Source organism: Trachypithecus francoisi, unplaced genomic scaffold, assembly GCF_009764315.1.
Source record: "Trachypithecus francoisi isolate TF-2019V2 unplaced genomic scaffold, Tfra_2.0 Lachesis_group14, whole genome shotgun sequence".
Lineage (NCBI taxonomy): Eukaryota > Metazoa > Chordata > Mammalia > Primates > Cercopithecidae > Trachypithecus > Trachypithecus francoisi.
Window position 1 is genome coordinate 60,960,222 of NW_022681459.1, and position 20,084 is coordinate 60,980,305.

At 41.9% G+C, this 20,084-nt stretch overlaps 2 protein-coding genes across 3 annotated transcripts in view; one reads left to right on the plus strand and one right to left on the minus strand.

Moving 5' to 3' along the window:
• EP300 (E1A binding protein p300) overlaps positions 1 to 20,084 on the minus strand; it is a 93,961-nt gene that overhangs the window by 64,599 nt on the left and 9,278 nt on the right. For both annotated transcript variants that reach the window (XM_033233822.1, XM_033233823.1), the window contains exon 2: positions 3,480 to 4,114. In XM_033233822.1, the coding sequence (XP_033089713.1) occupies positions 3,480 to 4,114 (635 nt within the window). The remainder of the gene's footprint in view (positions 1 to 3,479; positions 4,115 to 20,084) is intronic.
• Positions 552 to 1,102, plus strand: LOC117096428 (acyl-CoA-binding protein-like). Its single transcript, XM_033233828.1, has one exon. The coding sequence runs from the start codon at positions 613 to 615 to the stop codon at positions 874 to 876; it is 264 nt and encodes an 87-aa protein (XP_033089719.1). The 5' UTR covers positions 552 to 612; the 3' UTR covers positions 877 to 1,102.

The window sequence follows — 20,084 nt, forward strand, 5'->3', positions numbered from 1 at the left end:
CTGCCGCCCAGGCTGGAGTGCTGTGGCCAGATCTCAGCTCACTGCAAGCTCTGCCTCCCGGGTTCACGCCATTCTCCTGCCTCAGCCTCCCGAGTAGCTGGGACTACAGGCGCCCGCCACCCCTGCCCGGCTAATTTTTTTGTATTTTTTAGTAGAGATGGGGTTTCACCGTGTTAGCCAGGATGGTCTCGATCTCCAGACCTCGTGATCCGCCCGTCTCGGCCTCCCGAAGTGCTGGGATTACAGGCTTGAGCCATCGCGCCTGGCCCCTAATTCTTAGATATCACGAGTCTTAGGAGTTTTAGAAGAAACGTAATGAGTATAATTCACTCTACAAGGTAATTTTAGGACTTGGTACAGTGTAAGGGCAACTGTGATGTGGGTGTGCCATGACACCAGGATAATTTTTTTTTGGTAGAGATGGGGGTCTCACCAGCTGGGGCTGGTCTGGAATGATTCTAGGTGTGAACTGCTGCACCCAGCCTTAAGTGGTTATCTTATCCTAAACCTACATAACTTAAATTTTTAAAAAAATTTTATTAAACAGGAGTGATCGTTGCCTAGTCCTCGCCTCCTCCGCGGTCTCCCTGGAGTTCTTGCAAGGTGGCCAGGATGTCTCAGGCTGAGTTTGAGAAAGCTGCAGAGGAGGTTAAGCACCTTAAGACCAAGCCAGCTGATGATGAGATGCTGTTCATCTATGGCCGCTACAAACAAGCAACCATGGGCGACGTAAATACAGAACGGCCCGGGATGTTGGACTTCACGGGCAAGGCCAAGTGGGATGCCTGGAATGAGCTGAAAGGGACTACCAAGGAAGATGCCATGAAAGCTTACATCAACAAAGTAGAAGAGCTAAAGAAAAAATACCGGATATGAGTGACTGGATTTGGTTACTAGGCCATGTGTTTCTCCTAAACTGAGACAATGCCTTGTTTTTTCTAATACCGTGGATGGTGGGAATTCCGGAAAATAACTAGTTAGCCCAGCTACTCAAGGCTGCTCACCATACGGCTCTAACAGATTAGTGGCTAAAATGATTACTGACTTTCCTTGAGTAGCTTTTATCTGAGATCAATTAAAAGTGTATTTGTTATTTTAAAAATATATATATTTATTAAACATTTAAATCTCCCTCATTCGTCAAACACTGATATAAGTACTTTACAAAATATCAATATAGGCGGGCTCAATTTAAAATAAGGAAATAGGTCCGGGTGCGGTGGCTCATGCCTATAGTCCCAGCAGCACTTTGGGAGGCCGAGGTGGGCAGATCACTTGAGGTCAGGAGTTCACAATGAGCCTGGGCAACGTGGTGAAACCCCTTCTCTACTAAAAATACAAAAATTAGCCAGGCATGGTGGCACATGCCTGTGGTCCCAACTACTTGGAAGCTGAGGCAGAAGAACTGCCTGAACCCAGGAGACAGAGGTTGCAGTGATCCAAGATCACACCACTGCACTCCAGCATTGGCAACAGTAAGACTCTGTCTCAAAATAAACATAAAATAAGGAAATAAAACATCATTTAACAGAAGTTTAAAATTTGAATTCCTCCTTCACATCAAAACACAAGCTCCACAAGGACAGGGATTTTTGTTTTGTTCACTTTTATATAAACCCACTTTCTGTAAGAAATTTAGATTACAACCATAATAGTGCCACACCCCCAAGCAGTTGTCAATGAGCCTTTCCTTACTTTATTTTTCTCCATAGTACTTACCTGGCATACTCTAAAATTCGTATCTTATGTGCACAGTAGAAAGTAGGTTACATGAAGTAAATTCATTCACTACTTTAACCCTTAAGTATTTTGTCCACCAGTAAGGGTTTATTTTAAGTCTGGCATCCCTCCTCTCCATAGCAGAATTGGTGGCAAGGACTTTATCTCTTCATAGCTATGTTCCTAGATTCCAGAAAAGGTACTTAATAATTTACACCTTGTTGTTTCTGGTTCTCACTCCAAATATTCTAAATAAGCTACACTGACACGGCAATCTAAAAGTGTCAGAGGCTGGGTGCAGTGGCTCACACCAGTAATCCTGGCACTTTGGAAGGCTGAGACAAGAGGATCACTTAAGCCCAGAAGGAGTTTGAGATTAGCCTGAGCAACGTAGTGAGACCCCATCTCTTAAAAAAAAAAAAAAAAATCAGCCAGGCGTGGTGGTGTGTGCCTTTAGTTCCAGCTACTCAGGAGGCCGAGGAGAGAAGATTGTTTAGCCCGGCAGGTTGAGGCTGCAGTAAGCCATGATTAAGCCAGTGCACTCCAGCCTGGGCAGCACAGCAAGACCCTATCTCAAAAAAAAAAAAAAAAAAAGTGGCAGGGGGTGAGGAGCAGAAAGGGAGAATCGACAAAGCAGGAATGCTAAAACAGAATCCTAACTTGTCAATATTCTTGTAGCAAAAAAAAATTTAAGGCTTCTGAATTCCTACATGTCACCTCAGTTTCCCAACACAAGTTTGTCCATCTGTCTTCAATTCACACTCGCATTCTCTGTCACCATCAAGGTTCCCTTTTTTTTTTTTTTTCCCCTTAAATAGAAGATGGGGTCAATGCTACCTGGTTGATCTCTAACTCCTAGGTGCAAGAGATCCTCCTCCTTGGCCTCCCAAAGTGCTGGGATTATAGGCATGAGCCACTGCACCCAAGAGTCTCAGGAACACAGAAGTCCTGATGTCTGCTCAAATTATTCCTGTTACAGAGAAAACTTGCTCCTGACTCCTTGTGAAAATCGTACCTATCTCCAATTTAATCTTCCAAGTGAAGCCATCATGCCAGGCACTGGCAACCATAGTGTGATCCCATTTTAAGAAAAACGGATAAAATATGTAAAGAAAAATATGGAGAAATAAGCACTGAAGTATGTGTGATTATGTCTTATTTATGTATACAGGGTACACATTTAAAGAGTTTAAAGTATTTTAAATAATATACTTAGCATTCTCTAAGCTAACAGAAGTCTTTGGCCAAGTTCTGGTTCACTGAAACATCTACACTGTTGAGGTCTCATATAAACAAATGCACCTTAATTTCCATCAACCAATAAAGAAAAATATCAGTTAATACATTTCTCAGAATAAATGTATCTCTTGAAAACCAGGGACATTCAAAGGAATAGCAACAAATGGAGTCTCCATCTGAAGATAGTGTAATGCCATCCATCTCAAAACTGTAATTTTATAAGGAGGCTACAAGGCTAAACTGGACTTGGAAATGAGATAAAAACATTCCAATACTTGTGCCAGAGAGAACCAGCATTAGCCAGCAATCATTTGGAAGTATGAAGTTATAGAATACTAGTTGTAAAATAAATGTTTTACTTAAATTTAATACAGGCACTTCTTAAAACTTCTGACAGCCCACAGTAAATTCCTGGCATGTAGTATGCGGAAACTGCTATACAATGTAAGGCAAACCCTCCATCCATCATGGCAATACTCACATGTGTGCCAACTGTGCACACAAACCAAAACTGTACTTACCTTAAGAGGCTGGGGGCCTCTCAATCCTGTTTGTCCTCCCATCTGGGGAGAGCCCTGCTGAAGAGGCTCAGTCAGTAAGTTGCCAGCACTTCCCATGCCTGGGTTTGGGTACTGCATATTCTGTCGCCCTCGGCCTGCTCCAATTGAACCGTTCATGACTTGATTAGGCATTATCCCTTGTCCATTGCCTGCAGCCAACATTCCAGGATTCATGCCAGCATTCATCCCTGTGTTCATTCCCATGGCAGGCTGGTTTACTGGACTGTTCATCATACCTGTTGACTGTGTGGGACCCTGATTTGGTCCACTAGTGCCCATCCCCATGTTGGGAGAAGTCAAGCCTGCCTGTGTCATTGGGCTTTTCACCATGCTATTGATCAAACCTAATCCAGGACTATTTTGTTGGGCCTGGCTGGCCATGACTTGACCTGGGCCACCAACTCCCATATTGAGGTTAGGGGAACTACCAGATCGCAGCAATTCTGATAGCTGTTTATGTTTAGAAGCTGCATCTTGTACTATGCCAAGACTTGTCTGAAGCTGATTAATATCACCACCATTGGTTAGTCCCAATTCTGTAGAGTTGATTAATTCATCTGGTAAGTCGTGCTCCAAGTCAAATAGAGAGCCAAAATCTAAAAGCAAAGGGAAAACATAAAGGTCAAAGTATGACAAAACCAAAATAAAAAAACTGCCCTATATTTTGTTCTTAATAAGCATTAAATATCATTTCCAAACCTCACTCCACGTTTTTCTATTTATTTGAGACAGGGTCTTGCTCTGTTGCCCAGGCTGGAGTGCAGTGGCGCAATTTTGGCTTACTGTAACCTCCATCCACAGGTTCAAGTGATTCTACCATCTCAGCCTCCCAAGTAGCTGCAACCACAGGTGCGCACCACCACACCTGGCTAAATTTTGTATTTTTAATAGAGGTGGGGCTTAACATGTTGACCTGGCTGGTCTTGAACTCCTGAGCTGAAGCTCTATCTGTCTGCTGCCTTCCAAAGTGCTGGGATTACAGGCATGAGCCACCACATGTAGCCCTATATATTATTTATATCGTAGTTTTTTAGGTCATACTAAAACAATTGTATAGATTTTTTAAATTGAGGAGATATTTGGTTACCTTAACAGACTTAAAACACTTAAAAACTGTACCTAAAATAAGACCAAGGAATAAAGAGATTGAAAGTACAACACTCCCCATCAATGATAGCATGGATAAAGAAAATGTGGCACATATACACCATGGAATACTACACAGCCATAAAAAAGGATGAGTTAATGTCCTTTGCAGGGACAAGGATGAAGCTGGAAATCATCATTCTCAGCAAAATAACATAGGAAAAGAAAACCAAACACCGCATGTTCTCACTCATAAGTGGGAGGTGAACAATGCGAACACATGGACACAGAGAGGGGAACATCACACACCCGGGCCTGTCGGGGAGTGGGGGGCTAGGGAGGATAGCATTAGGACAAATACCTAATGTAGATGACAGATTGATGGGTGCAGCAAACCACCATGGCACGTATACACCTATGTAACAAACCTGCATGTTCTGCACATGTATCCCAAAGCTTAAAGTATAAATAAATAAAAAAAAACCCTTGCATTCTAAATAATGTTATAGAATTAGCATAATAATTGAAATAAAGTTTTATTTTTAGTTAAAAAAAAAAAGCACAACACCCATTATTACATGGGTTGCCAGCTAAAGGTTTGTATCCACAGTCATGGAAAAAAGAAACACAATTAAGCTGTATTAATATTCCCAAGTTCCTCAGAAGAACAGTTAAAATAACTTATCTATACACAAACTAAATTCAGGATGGGAAAAAAAAAACATTTTAAATATTGTAATACAGGCCGGGCGTGGTGGCTCAAGCCTGTAATCCCAGCACTTTGGGAGGCCGAGGCGGGTGGATCACGAGGTCAGGAGATCGAGACCATCCTGGCTAACACGGTGAAACCCCGTCTCTACTAAAAATACAAAAAACTAGCCGGGTGAGGTGGCGGGCGCCTGTAGTCCCAGCTACTCCGGAGGCTGAGGCAGGAGAATGGCGTGAACCCGGGAGGCGGAGCTTGCAGTGAGCTGAGATCCGGCCACTGCACTCCAGCCTGGGCGACAGAGCAAGACTCCGTCTCAAAAAAAAAAAAAAGAAAAAAAAAAAAAATTGTAATACATAAAGACAGACAACTGATACAAAAGACCCGTCATTTGTGGAACATTCAGTGTGCGCTCCAGTTAAGCAGAGGGCTATCCACCATTTTTACTAAGTTCCTATATAGTACCTGTTTCAAAGTAGGCCCTCAACAGGCTGGGTTTTTGACCTGTAGCCTACAAAATAGCTTTCCTTAACCAAAATCTAGCCAGAATAGGGTACAAAACCATGCCTCTGGCTCCTTCACCATACAAACCACCCCTATCAAAAACAGAGTGCTAGACTAGCCCTGGTTGTTCACATCTGTAATCTCAGTACTTTGGGAGGCCAAGGGAGGAGGAATTTTTCAGCCCAGGCCAACACAGCAAGACCCTGTCTCTAAAAATAATAAAGTTAGCTGGGTGTGGTGGCATTAGGCTATAGTCCTAGCTACTCAGGAGGCTAAGGTGGGAGGATTACTGGAGTCCAGGAATTTGAGGTTGTAGTGAGCTCTAACTGCGCAACTGCACTCCAGCCTGGGTGACAGAGCAAGACCTTGTCTCAATAAAGAACAAACAAACAAAACTGGGTGCTAAGTATAGATTAATGCAGGGTTTCTCAATCTTGGCACTATTAACATTTTGAGCTGTGTGATAATTCTTCGTTGTGGATGGAGGGGGACTGTCGTGCGCCCTCTAGTATCATCAGGAGACTCCTACTACTTTTGCCAGTAGCACCCACATCCCAATTGTGACAATCAAAACTGTCTCCAGACATCACCAAACGTCCCCTGGGGGAATAAAATTACTTCTGATTGACCTATTGACAGTATTAACCTATTACAGAAATTATTTGAGTTTTCTTCCCTTTTAATTCTCTACAGTAGTTTTCACATTAAAAAGGCATTACCAGGAACTGGGCACAGTGGTACACACTTATAGTCCCAGCTACTCAGGAGGCTGAGGCAAGAGGATAGCTTGAGCCCAGGAATTCACATCAAGCCTGGGCAACATTGTGAGACCCTGTCTACTAACAACAAAAACTCTACAGCTATTAGCCTCTTAAAAAACAGTCCATCCTGCGGCCAGGCGCGGTGGCTCAAGCCTATAATCCCAGAACTTTGGGAGGCTGAGACAGGCAGATCACGAGGTCAGGAGATCGAGACCATCCTGGCTAACACAGTGAAACCCCGTCTCTACTAAAAAATGCAAAAAAAATTAGCCGGGCATGGTGGCGGGCGCCTGTAGTCCCAGCTGCTCGGGAGGCTGAGGCAGGAGAATGGCGTGAACCTGGGACGCAGAGCTTGCAGTGAGCTGAGATCCGGCCAGTGCACTCCAGCCTGGGCGACAGAGCAAGACTCCGTCTCAAAAAAAAAAAAAAAAAAAACAGTCCATGCCTTGAAGACAAAATATTGCCTTAATGGTCTACTGGATCCAATTAATCTTGGTTCCTAAGTATGACTCTTCCTGTATGTGCCCTTCCTATTCTTGTTTTTTTTTTTTCTTTCCTTCCCAATCCTGCTCCTTCTGTATCTTACAGCATTTTATCATGTCACTGAAATTATCCCTGGGTTTACCTCCTCTCCTCCCCTTGCCATCCCCTGTGACCACCCCTCACTCCACTCACGCACTCTTTGGGAAGGACTTATTTTACCACTTATACACCAACTCCTTGCCTACAGCGTAACATAGTAAGCACATGGTCATATATGAACTAAACCAAATTGTATCCCAAGATCTCAGGGCATGATTTAGAGTCCAGAGTTTTACAGAATTACTCTTTCCTTTTAAAGTATCATATGGGCTCCTCCATCAAAAATGTGTCACAAGGCTGAGTACTCTGGCTCACACCTGTAATCCCAGCACTTTGTGAAGCTGAGGAGGGCAGATGGCTCGAGCTTAGGAGACCAGCCTGGGCAACATGGCGAAAACCAAACTGTACAAAAAAATACAAAACTTAGCCAGGCCTGGTGGCCTGTGCCTGTCCCAGCTACTAGAGAGGCTGAAGGAGGAGGATCACGGCAGCTTGGGTGACTCTAGCCTGGGTGACAGAGCGAGATCCTATCTCAAACCACCACCACCACCACCACCACCACCCCCCCCCCAAATGTGTAACAAAACTGACCTGAACTCACTATTCAAAAATGACTGCTGACTATACTGATATAGTTCCTTATTTCCTTATATTTATGTGATTTACAAAACTGAGATCATACTTTATTTGCAATTTTTACTTTTCCCTTGGAGTATCCAAGAAAATATTTTATCATTAGCATACTGAACGTAGAGGGCAAAAAAAATCTTCACTTTAGAAATTTTAAAAGTAGGCAGTGATAAGTTACAGCAGAAATCACAAAGGAAATTGAGTAATAAAAAATATATTTCAAAACCTAAAGGCCTATGTTAGAAAATAAAGTTAAAAATTAACGAATTCGCCAATGAGTCTCCTGAGGTTGCTAAAAAAACAGTGAATTAAGTATACAAATTATATGAAAAAATAGTATTTATAGGAAGACAAAGCTAAAAGCATAAATGAAAGAGAAAATGCGAATATAACAGCATTACCAAAACTAGAAGTTAGTTTTTTGCAGTAACAAAAGACGAACTTCAAGGTTAAGAAAAAAAGAAAATTAAAAGACAAAGCAATACTATTATCAACTTTATACAAAAAAATGAAAATATACAAAACAAATACATTACAGAGAAAATACTCAAACCTTAGCAAAAAAAGAAATCATATAGGATATGGAATGTCCCAGTTTCTCCAACAAATTCATAGCATAAGCTGGGGGATGGAATCCTGATTCAAACAAGCCAACTATAAACACATTTTGAAATGAGAGTACGGGATATTTAAGTACAGACTGAGTAATGGGTGATATTAAGAAATCATTAACTTTACTGACTACAACAATGGCATAATTTTAAAATACAGCCTTTTTATTGAAAGATATACACTGAAATATTTCTGGTGAAATGACATGGCTAGGATTTGCTTTAAAATACTCCAGCAAAAAGAGGGTGGAAGGGTGGTATACTAGTAAACTTGAAGCTGGGTAATAGGCACATGGGATTTCTTTATAATATATTCTACTACATTGAAATTTCCCATTTATAAAAGTTTAAAAGAAAGCCACATGGGAAGGCAGACCACTGTAATCCTATTACTACTAAAGAAAATCAATCCTTGGTTACTCTTTCCATAAAGAAAGCACCATATCCGAATTGTTTACAGGCATGCCCTACACCAAACGTTCAAGAAAAAAACAATTTCAAGCTAACACAAACACTTCTAAAAAAACCAGAAGTATTATAAAAATTACACATGACCAATATAAGAAAAACACAGGCCAACCTTCTTCATGGACACAGAAACAAGATTCTTTAAAGAGAGCAAACCAAAGTCTTAAAAATTATCATCAAGTTGGGATAATCCCAGGAATCCAGGGGACACCAGAACATCTATAAACTGTCATTCACCATAGTAACAAAGGATAAAGAAAATGTAAGACTCATCTTGGCCAGGCACAGTGGCTCATGCCTGTAATTCCAGCACTTTGGGAGGCCAAGGCAGATCACTTGAGGTCAGGAGTTCGAGACTAGCCTGGCCAATATAGTGAAATCCCGTCTCTACTAAAAACAAAACAAAACAAAACAAAAAATTAGCTGAGCGTGGTGGCGGGCACCTGTAGTCCCAGCTACTTGGGAGGCTGAAGCAAGAGAATCGCTTGAACCCGGGAAGCAGAGGTTGGAGTGAGCAAATAGTGCCACTGCACTCCAGGCTGGGTGTCAGAGCAAGACTCCATCTCACACACACACACATAAAATAGGTTACAAATTCTAAAAAGGAAAAAAAAGAGAAGAAAGGCCAGGCATGGTGTTCACCTGAGGTCGGGAGTTCGAGACCAGCCTGAGGAGAAACCCTGTCTCTACCAAAAATACAAAATTTGTGGTACGTGGTGGCGCATGCCTGTAACCTCAGTTACTCAGGAGGCTGAGGCAGGAGAATCGCTTGAACTCGGGAGGTGGAGGCTGCAGTGAGCTGAGATAGTGCTACTGTACTACAGCCTGGGGGACAAGAGCAAAACTCTGTCTCAATAAAAAAAAAAAAAAGAAAAGATACAAAGAAAAAGGAAGAAACAAAACTTATTGTCTGCAGATAATATAACTGTTGACATAAAAAATTCAAAGCAAATACATATAACATCACACTGTATCCCATGAATATACACAACCATTGTCAATTTTAAAGAAATACACACAACTGGAAACTGTGAGAGGTTAGCAAGGTGACTGGTTGTACCATAAATATAAACATATCAAAGTGAGTTTCTGTATGCCAGCAACAAATGGTTTCAAGTAATTTTTAAAATAATGTATAGCCGGGCACGGTGGTTCACGCCTGTAATCCTAGCACTTTGGGAGGCTGAGACAGGTGGACTGTTGGAGGTCAGGAGTTTGAGACCAGCCTGGCCAATGTGGTGAAATCCTGTCTCCACTAAAAATACCAAAATTAGCCAGGCATGGTGGTGCATGCCTGTAGTCCCAGCTACTCAGAAGGCTGAGGCACGAGAATCGCTTGAACTCAGGAGGCAGCGTTTTCAGTGAGCAGAGACTGTACCATTGTACTCCGGCCTGGGTGACAGAGTGAGACTCTATCTCAAATTAAAAAAACAAAAACAAAAAAAAGATTTATAACATAGGAAAAAACTTGACAATGTATAAAACGGGTGTAAACTCAAAAGTAAAGGCTGCTTAAATAGAATATCTCAAACACTTAGACAGAAATCCTCAGTATTAAAGACATCATTCCCCAGTACTGACCTATAGATTCAATGCAGTTATCAAACAGACTTCTAAAGTCTGTCAAGAAACTGGACAAGATGATTCTAAAGTATACACAGATCCCAAGGACCACTGGAAGTGTGAAAAAATAAAAAGGAAAAGAAAGCCAGCAGAGTGGCTCACGTTTGTAATCCTAGCACATTGGAAGGCCGAGGGGAGAAAGACCACCTCTCTACAAAAAAAATTTTTTTTTAATTAGCTGGATGCAGGCCGTGTGCGGTGGCTCACGTCTTGTAATCCCAGCACTTTGGGAGGCCGAGGCAGGCGGATCGCTTGAGGCCAGGAGTTCAAGACCAGCCTGGCCAACACAGTGAAACCCCATCTCTACTAAAAATAAAAAAATCAGCCGGGAATGATGGCGCGTGCCTGTAGTCCCAGCTACTCGGGAGACTGAGGCAGAAGAATCACTTGAACACAGGAGGTGGAGGTTGCAGTGGCACCACTGCACTCCAGTTTGGGCAACAGAGTGAGACTTTGTCTCAAAAAAAAAAAAAATTAGTTGGATATGCTGGCATGCACCTACAGGTCCCAGCTACTCAACGTGCCTGCTTGAGCCCAGGAGGTAGAGGCTGCAGTGTGCTATGATCCTGCCACTGCACTCCAGCCTGGGTGACCGAGTGAGGCCCTGTCTCAATAACTTAAAAAAAAAAAAAAAAAAACCCACAAAGGACAGGATGTGTGCAGCGGGTCACACCTCTAATCTCAGCGTTTTGGGAGGCCGAGGCAGGCAGATCACTTGAGGTCAAGAGTTCGAGACCAGCCTGGCCAACATGGTGAAACCCCAAAATTTTGTGAAAACACAAAAATTAGCTGGGTGTGGTGGCGGGCGCCTGTAATCCCAGCTACTCAGGAGGCTGAGGCAGGAGAATCACTTGAGCCTGGCAGGCAGAGGTTCCAGTTAGCTGAGATCACGCCATTTGCACTCCAGCCTGGGCGACAGAGCGAGACTCCATCTCTGGGGGAATAAAAAAAGCACGGCCTGAAGCTTGGGTCTCAGAAGCTCCAAAAAAACCAACTCCGTCCATCCCCATCCTCCTCCCTCTGCCAAAAAATAAAAATTAAAAATAAAAAATGCAGGGAATAACCTTGTTTCCATCTCTGCATAACAGGAAAGTGCCTACTTCGTGTTATTTGTGATTAAATGAGTAAATAAATGTATGTTATTTGTGATTAAATGAGTGAATAAATGTAAAGTGTTTAGAACACCTGGCACACACTAAACACTATAAACATGTTACCTATTGTTATTCAATGCACTCATCACACTATCAGGAGATAGCCGAGCTTACAATGATGACAGCATACCTTTATCCAGCACTTTCAACGTGTCAGGCATTTTTCTTGGCACCTCACATGTATTATTCTCATTAATTTCAACAACCTCAGAAGTCCATACTAGCTACATGTACAGAGTTCATCAAATGGTAATCAGCTTTAGTAATATAGAAGTCTTTGTTATTCAATTAGGGCCTACAGTGAGGGTTTTAATTTAATCTGTACTGAAGCCAAATCTATTGTATTTGATTGCTGTCTCATGTTTTTCCCTTTTTTTTTTTTTTTTTGAGACAGGGTCTTGCTGTGTCGCCCAGCCTGGAGTGGAGTGCCGGGATTACAGCTCACTGCAGCCTCACCTCCTGGCTCAAGCAATCCTCCTTAGTGGCTGCCACCAAAGGCACGCCATCACAACACCTAATTTTTTTTTTTAACTTTGTTGAGATGGCGGTCTCACCGTGTTACCCAGACTGGTCTGAATCTCCTGGGCTCAAGCAAGCCTCCCACCTTGGCTTCCCAAAGTGCTGGGATTACATATGTGTGCCATGGCGCTGGGCCAGCAAGTATTTTTTCTAGATAGTAAGGTGAGCTCTTAGATATTTATCTACTTTTGCCCCCTTTATGTTTAATTAAAAATTCACAAATCTGAAGTTTGTTCCATCACCTTTTAACTATCCTATGGCAAATATTAAAAAACAGTATCACAAATAACTGTTGAAATGAATGAACTATCTCCAGTAAGACATTTCCTGCTTACTTAAGTATCAACCAATCAACACTACCAGGCTGCTTCTACCAAGTAGTCTGTTCACAAGTTCCTTTATGCCTTTAATGATGCTCCAATACAAAAATGACTTTCAGTAAAATGTTTCTTCTGCCTCACAAGGAGCAGTATTTTTTTTTTAAGTTTCTTCATCTGAGTGTACATTTAGTCCAATCATGGTGAAGTAAAACAGGACAAGACACATACAAATCTGATTTGAAAAGTTTAGCACAGGTTGGACACCGTGCCTCATGCCTATAATCCTAGCACTTTGGAAGGCCAAGGCTGGATGGTTGCTTGAACGCAGGAGTTCAAGGCCAGCCTGGAATGCAGAAAAACTCCAGTGTCAACAAAAAAATACAAAAATTAGCCAGGCATGGTGGTCAGCACACCTGTAGTCCCAGCTACTTGGGAGGCTGAGATGGGAGGATTGCTTGAGCCCAGGAGGTTGAGGTTGCAGTGAGCCATGATCACGCCACTGCACTCCAGTTTGGGCAACAGAATGAGACCCTGTCTCAAAAAAAAAAAAAAAAAAAAAGAAAGAAAGAAAAAGAAAAGTTTAGCCTAATACATGGTTTACCCAATGGACCATGTATTAGAAATGTGACAATTTAAACAACAACTGAGTTTGGATTAAACACGTGGGAAACTAGTGTTGAGTCAAAACATCCTTTCATTATTACATACTGATTCTGTAGATCACCCTTGCTGTCTCCTATTACTTCTTGTGGTCTGCTCTTTACAACAGATTTAACCATATAATAATCCCTTATAAAATAAACTCGGCGGCCAGGCGTGGTGGCTCACACCTGTAATCTCAGCACTTTGGGAGGCCGAGGCGAGCAATCACCTGAGGCCAGGAGTCCAAGACCAGCCTGCCTAACATGGAGAAACCCTGTCTCTAAGAAAAAAATACAACGGGAGTCCAAGACCAGCCTGCCTAACATGGAGAAACCCCGTCTCTAAGAAAAAAATACAAAATTAGCTGGGTGTGGTGGCACATTCCTGTAATCCCAGCTACTTAGGAGACTGAGGCATGAGAATCGCTTGAACCCGGGAGGCAGAGGTTGAAGTAAGCTGAGATTGCGCCACTGCACTCCAGTTTGTGCAACAAGAGCGATACTCCAAATAAATAAAAAATAAACTCTGTTCATTTAGCCTTTCCAAACAATTCAATGATACGTGAGAAATTAAATGAAGCATAACCTTTAAAATTAGGACCATTAAAAATATAATCCCAAACACTGCACTATGAACATAAATCAGATAATTTTCTAGTTACTTAACTACGACACAAAATGCAATTTAAAATTAAAATAATTTTGGCTCAACATCTAATTCTACTATATTAGTATCTCTCACAGTTACACTTTTTTTTTTTTTTTTTTTTACTTAAAAGGCTCACACATTATTTGTTGAGTAAACACACTTACCTTTGTACTTTAGATAAAATGTAAGTAAAATCAACTCACTTCTCTTAAACTGTGTTCATTAAGTAAAATACTTTTATTAATTATTTCAAATCTAGTCAATTTTCTCAAATCCCAAAGAATTCATCTACTGCTCCTCCTCCTTTTAGCTGGCTTTCTCTGTGGCATTAAAATGCTTTTAGGTCCGGGCACGGTGGCTCACGCCTGTAATCTCGGCACTTTGGAAGGCCGAGGATGGCAGAGGTCAAGAGTTTGAAACCAGCCTGGCCAACATGGTGAAACCCCATTTCTACTAAAAATACAAAAATGAGCCAGGGGTGATGGCACATGCCATCCAGCTATGCAGGAGGCTGAGGCTCCAGAATCACCTGAACCGTGGAGGCGGAGACTGCAGTAAGCCAAGATCGCGCTACTGCACTCCAGCCTGGGCGACAGCACGAGACTCCATCTCAAAAAATAAAAATAAAAAAATGCTTTTAGGCCAGACTTGGTAGACGGCTCATACCTGTAATCCCAGCACTTTGAGGGCCAAGGCAGGTCGCTTGAGCCCAGGAGTTTGAGACGAGCCTGGGTAAGACAGCAAGACCCTGTCTCTACAAAAAAAATTTATAAATTAGCCAGGCATAATGGTGCAGCTACAGGCTGAGGTGGGAGGATCATTTAGCCAAGGAGGTCGAGGCTGCCATGAGTCAAGATTGCACCACAGCACTACAGCCTGGAAGACAGAGCGAGACCCAGTCTCAAACAAACAACAAAAAACACTTAATGTTTTTAAAGAGTGGACATTTCAAACTTTTCTTTCATCTAACCCAGAGGTTGAGTCCACAGGATGAGTAGGAGCTTGACAGATGAAGGGTGGAACAAACCTAAGGTGGGGAGGAGTAAAAGCTCAGCCAGTTCAGCAGTTGAAATAAAGTGGGGAGAACAAAGTGAGTGATGAGGTGGGCAGAGATCACAACACTCACTGTACCTAGTCTAGGTTAGAGATTTGGAATTTTTTAAAAAAACAAAACAAAAAAAGAATGGAGTTGAAAATCAAACCTACATAACATTAGTCATTCTAATTGTGATAATGGTTTGGCTAAACACTGAAACTACCAATCTTACAAAGACTTCTTATTCTTATTGCTTTTGGACACTCCTACTCTTACACCAGATGCTTAAAAAGCATGTAATTTTAAAACTGAAGCTTTTGAAATGAGAAAATTTTGTAAATCTTGCAAATTTATCAGGTTCAAACAACTTTCCTAACCTCTATTCAGTACTTCATTTAAAAAAGGTACTTTAACCCTCCGTAGATGAAGAATTATCATATAAACAACCCACCTAGCAAGGAAATAAAAGATGCACAAACATTTCAAACTACGTAATTTGAAGGAACATTAATTAAAATAAAATATCCATGCTGGATTAAAATAAAATATCCATCCATATTAAAATAAAATATCCAAAATAAAATTTAATTTTATAATTAAAATAAATATCCATTTACTAAAATAAATATCCATTAATTAATATTTAATTAAAATAAATATCCATGCAATAAAATAAATATCCATGATAGGCAAGATTTCTAATACTTCCAAAAAATTAGGATAACTTGTTAAGTTTTACACAAATTTGGATAAAAGATGATAATTACACAGAATTACATAGCTACAAATGCTGGCAGCTATTGAATTTTGAAATCCAATAGCGAAAGGGCAAAAGTGCAAGCAAATTTCAAAATATATACTCTTAACATGGTCCTTCTATCATGACATCAAAAGGTGTACCCATACTTTGGAAAGAGATTAACTTGAAGTTTATTCTTCTTAAACCCCAACAATACCCGGCGTGGTGGCTCACGCCTGTAATCCCAGCATTTTGGGAGGCCGAGGCGGGCGGATCATGAGGCCAGGAGTTCAAGACCAGCCTGGCCAACATAGCAAAACTTTGTCTCTACTAAAAATACAAAAATTAGCCGGCTGTGGTAGCATGCGCCTGTAGTCCCAGCTACTTGGGAGGCTGAGATGGAAGAATCACTTGAACCCAGGAGGCGGAAGCTGCAGTGAGCTGAGACCTCACCAATACACTCCAGCCTGGGTGACAGAGTGAGACTCCATCTCAAAAAACAAAAAAACCCAATACATTTCAATCTTGAATAATAATAATTATTATATTTTTTGAGACGGAGTTTTGCTCTTGTGGCCCAAGCGCAATCTCAGCTCATTGCAACCTCTGCCTCCCAGATTCAAGAGATTCCCTTGCCTCAGCCTCCCCAGTAGCTGGAACTACAGGCGCCTGCCACCACGTCCGGCTAATTTTTGTATTTTTAGTAGAGATGGGATTTCACCATGTTGGCCAGGCTGGTCTCAAATTCTTGACCTCGAGTAATCTGCCCGCCTCAGCCTCCCAAAGTGCTGGGATTACAGGCGTACGCCACTGCGGCCAGCCTTAAGTCTTGAATTTTAAACAGAGATGAAGTGCTTTAATTGATCCAGAATGTGACCTGGGGCCATGTTTAGAAAATTCACATTGACAATCTACCTTGCTCTTTTTCAATATATTAATATAGTGACACTTCTTGTGAAAATAACTACATGAGGCTGGGCATGGTGGCTCACGCCTGTAACCCCAGCACTTTGGGAGGCCGAGGCGGGCAGATCACCTGATGTCAGGAGTTCGAGGTCAGCCTGGCCAACATGACAAAACCCTGTGTCTACTAAAAATACAAAAATTAGCCGGGTGTGGTGGCAGGCGCCTGTAATCCTAGCTACTTGAGATCACACCACTGCACTCCAGCCTGGGCAACAGAGCAAGATTCTGTATTTAAAAAACAAAAACAACAACAACAAAAAAACTACATGATGAAGACATTATTATTCATTAAAATCCCATCTTAAGAATCAACTCAAGAACATGTTTTATAGTAAGTCTAAATTGTGTGCTAATTAAATTGTCACTGAACAGTTCTTGACTTTGAGCAAAACTTGGGATTTGTTACAAGGGAATGCCTATAGAGAATCCTGGATGGAGAAACATACCCTTTAAAAACGAAATGAAACAAAAAACAACAAAAAAAACTTGCATATCTGTAAATAACAGGGAGAGTGAATGGTTTCTAAGTTGGTATCTGGTATATTTTCTACATTTATGACAACTGGTAAACCAAACATGGATCTTGAACAAAATAAACAATTCACTTTATTGATTACAATTTACCAAAAATTTCCAAGGCAAATGACAAGCTCATTACAAAAGAGGTAAATAACATATTCCTAGTCTTCCTGCCATAGGTTCTACCTACTGTTGCTCTATACAGCATTACCAGAATTAGTCTTTCCCCAACCTCGTCATAAAATTTTTACCCTGATGCTAAGATAAATGGCAAATTCCTTAACATATTTATTTTTCCATAATAGAACCCCAACATCCTTTCCCATCTGTCTCCCATGAAAAACCCTACCACACAGCGTATATTCTAGCCACATCAGAACCATGTTAGCTCCATGTGAAAATCTCTTCCAACCTTCCCTACTTCTAAGGTATGTTACTTTAATTTCCACCAACCCTATTCAAATATACATTTTCTCCGTGAAGTTTTCCACCAACACTCCAAACCTACTCTGTCAAAAACAATCCCTATCCCCTGCCTTTATATAGAACATTTAAAAAACCGTTTAAAGCGTAACTTACAGGAAAATGGTGTAGACATGTATACCAACCCCACTGTATCTCTAAAGATTTTGACAGCAGAAGGCACCTTAATTCATCTTTACATTGCAAATGCCTAAGACTTGGTAGGTATCCAATGTCTGTTGGCTAAAATGAGATAAAGGTGCAGCAAATGAAAAGAATGACTGCTCAACTCAGAAGAACCCCATGACTTCAAAATGCCCCAAATGTAACATCACTAGCCCCATCACACCTGCACACCCACTTCACAAATACTATGCTTCCTATGCGCCCCAATTTATTAAATAATTATCCAGCTGGGCACAGTGCCTCAGACCTGTAATCTCAGCACTTTTAGGAGGCCAAGGCGAGCAGACCACTTGAGGCCAGGAGTTCGAGACCAGCCTGGCCAACATGATGAAACCCCATCTCTACTAAAAATACAAAAACTAGCTAGGTGTGGTGGCGGATGCCTGTAGTCCCAGCTACGTGGAAGGCTGAGGCATGAGAATCGCTTGAACCCGGGAGGCAGAGGTTGCAGTGAGCTGAGATCACACCACTGCACTCCAACCTGGGTGACGGAGAAAGTCTGTCCACAAATAAATAAATAAATAAATAAATCATCACCCATCGAGTTGCTCAAACTTTAAACTTGGGAATTATCCTTGATTTATTCATCTTATTACCTAACTTCTAATCAATCACCAAGTTCTGTTCACCATCCATCTTCCCTCAAATCTTTCCACTTCTTTCCGTCTTCTATGGTAAGGGTGGCTGGAACCCTAAAATAGCTGTTTCACTGGTCTCCCTGCCTCCCATTTTTCCCTGCTTCTTCCCAAACTATTCCTCCTTTTACTTAACTGCCTAAGGCACAATTCTGCTCCATCCATTAAATGGGTAAAACGGAAAGTCTAAATTTCTGTATTATAAGCCCTCCACGATTGGCCCCTTGCTCACCTCTAGAGTCATGTTTTTGACTATCCTACCAGTTAGATAGTACTTATAAGTTCCCAGAACAGGATATACTCTGGCCTCACACAGTCTCCTTTCTAGCCTGGGCTCATTTTTACTAACCCTATCTCTATCTGTGAGATCCCAAAATCAGACACAATTCCTCAAAGAGAGCCATTAGGGCCTGTAACTACTGGGTTAGGTCCTTCCGTTCCTCCTCCCACTATATGTGTACTTCCCAAATACAATGCTGATCACACCAGACTTAGTGAATGCCAGTCTTCTTCCCTTATCTATAAACTCCAGGAAGGAAAGAAGGAACAATGTACAGAGGATAAGTGCCTAGAATACAGAAAACGTTGGCCTAATACAGAATAACTGCCATCTTGTCAACTCTTCTACGCCAGTATTCTTCAAATTATGGCTCACAAGCCAAAAGTGGGTCATAAAAATCAATATAGTAGGCTGCAACCAGTACTAAAAAAAAAAAAAAGAAGGCCGGGCGCGGTGGCTCACGCCTGTAATCCCAGCACTTTGGGAGGCCGAGGCTGGCGGATCACAAGGTCAGGAGATCGAGACCACGGTGAAACCCCGTCTCTACTAAAAACACAAAAAATTAGCTGGACGCGGTGGTGGGCACCTGTAGTCCCAGCTACTCGGGAGGCTGAGGCAGGAGACTGGCATGAACCCAGGAGGCAAAGCTTGCAGTGAGCCGAGATCACGCCACTGCACTCTAGCCTGGGGGACAGAGCGAGACTCTGTCTCAAAAAAAAAAAAAAAAAAAGAAAGCAACAGAAAATATGAGAGTACATTACAAGTAATAAAGGTAAGTATTCTTTGTTTATGCTTTGAAACAGAATCTCTAGTGCTACAAGTAAAAGGTAGTTCTTCCTTAACTGTTGTAAAAAAATTCTTTGGAGCACTGTACTGCTCCTACTTTTTCCTCCTTTATAAGAAAAGTTTCTTGGAGCCAGGCATAGTGACTCACGTCTGTAAACCCAGCTAATCAGGAGGCTGAAGCAGGAGGATAACTTCAGCCTGGGCAACACAGCAAGACTCCATCTCAAAAAAATTTATTCTTGGCCAGGCGTGGTGGCTCACACCTGTAATCCCAACACTTTGGGAGGTCGAGGCAGGTGGATCACAAGGTCAGGAGATTGAGACCATCCTGGCTAACACAGTGAAACCACGTGTCTACGAAAAATACAAAAAATTAGCTGGGCGTGGTGGTGGGCGCCTGTAGTCCCAGCTACTCGGGAGGCTGAGGCAGAAGAAAGGTGTGAACCTGGGAGGCAGAGCTGGCAGTGAGCCGAGATCGCACCACTGCACCCTAGCTTGGGCGACAGAGTGAGACTCCATCTCAAAAAAAAAAGACCCAGGTAACAAAATGAAAAATAGAAAAAATTATGCTTAATTGGCCAGGCACTGTGGCTCCCGCCTGTAATACCAGCACTTTGGGAGGCTGAGGTGGGCAGACTAAGGTCAGGAGTTCAAGACCAGCCTGGCGAACATGATGAAACCCCGTCTCTACTAAAAATACAAA

Coding starts and splice junctions, on each gene's coding strand:
- LOC117096428 (XM_033233828.1), top strand. CDS start 613: ATGTCTCAGGCTGAGTTTGAGAAAGCTGCAGAGGAGGTTAAGCACCTT.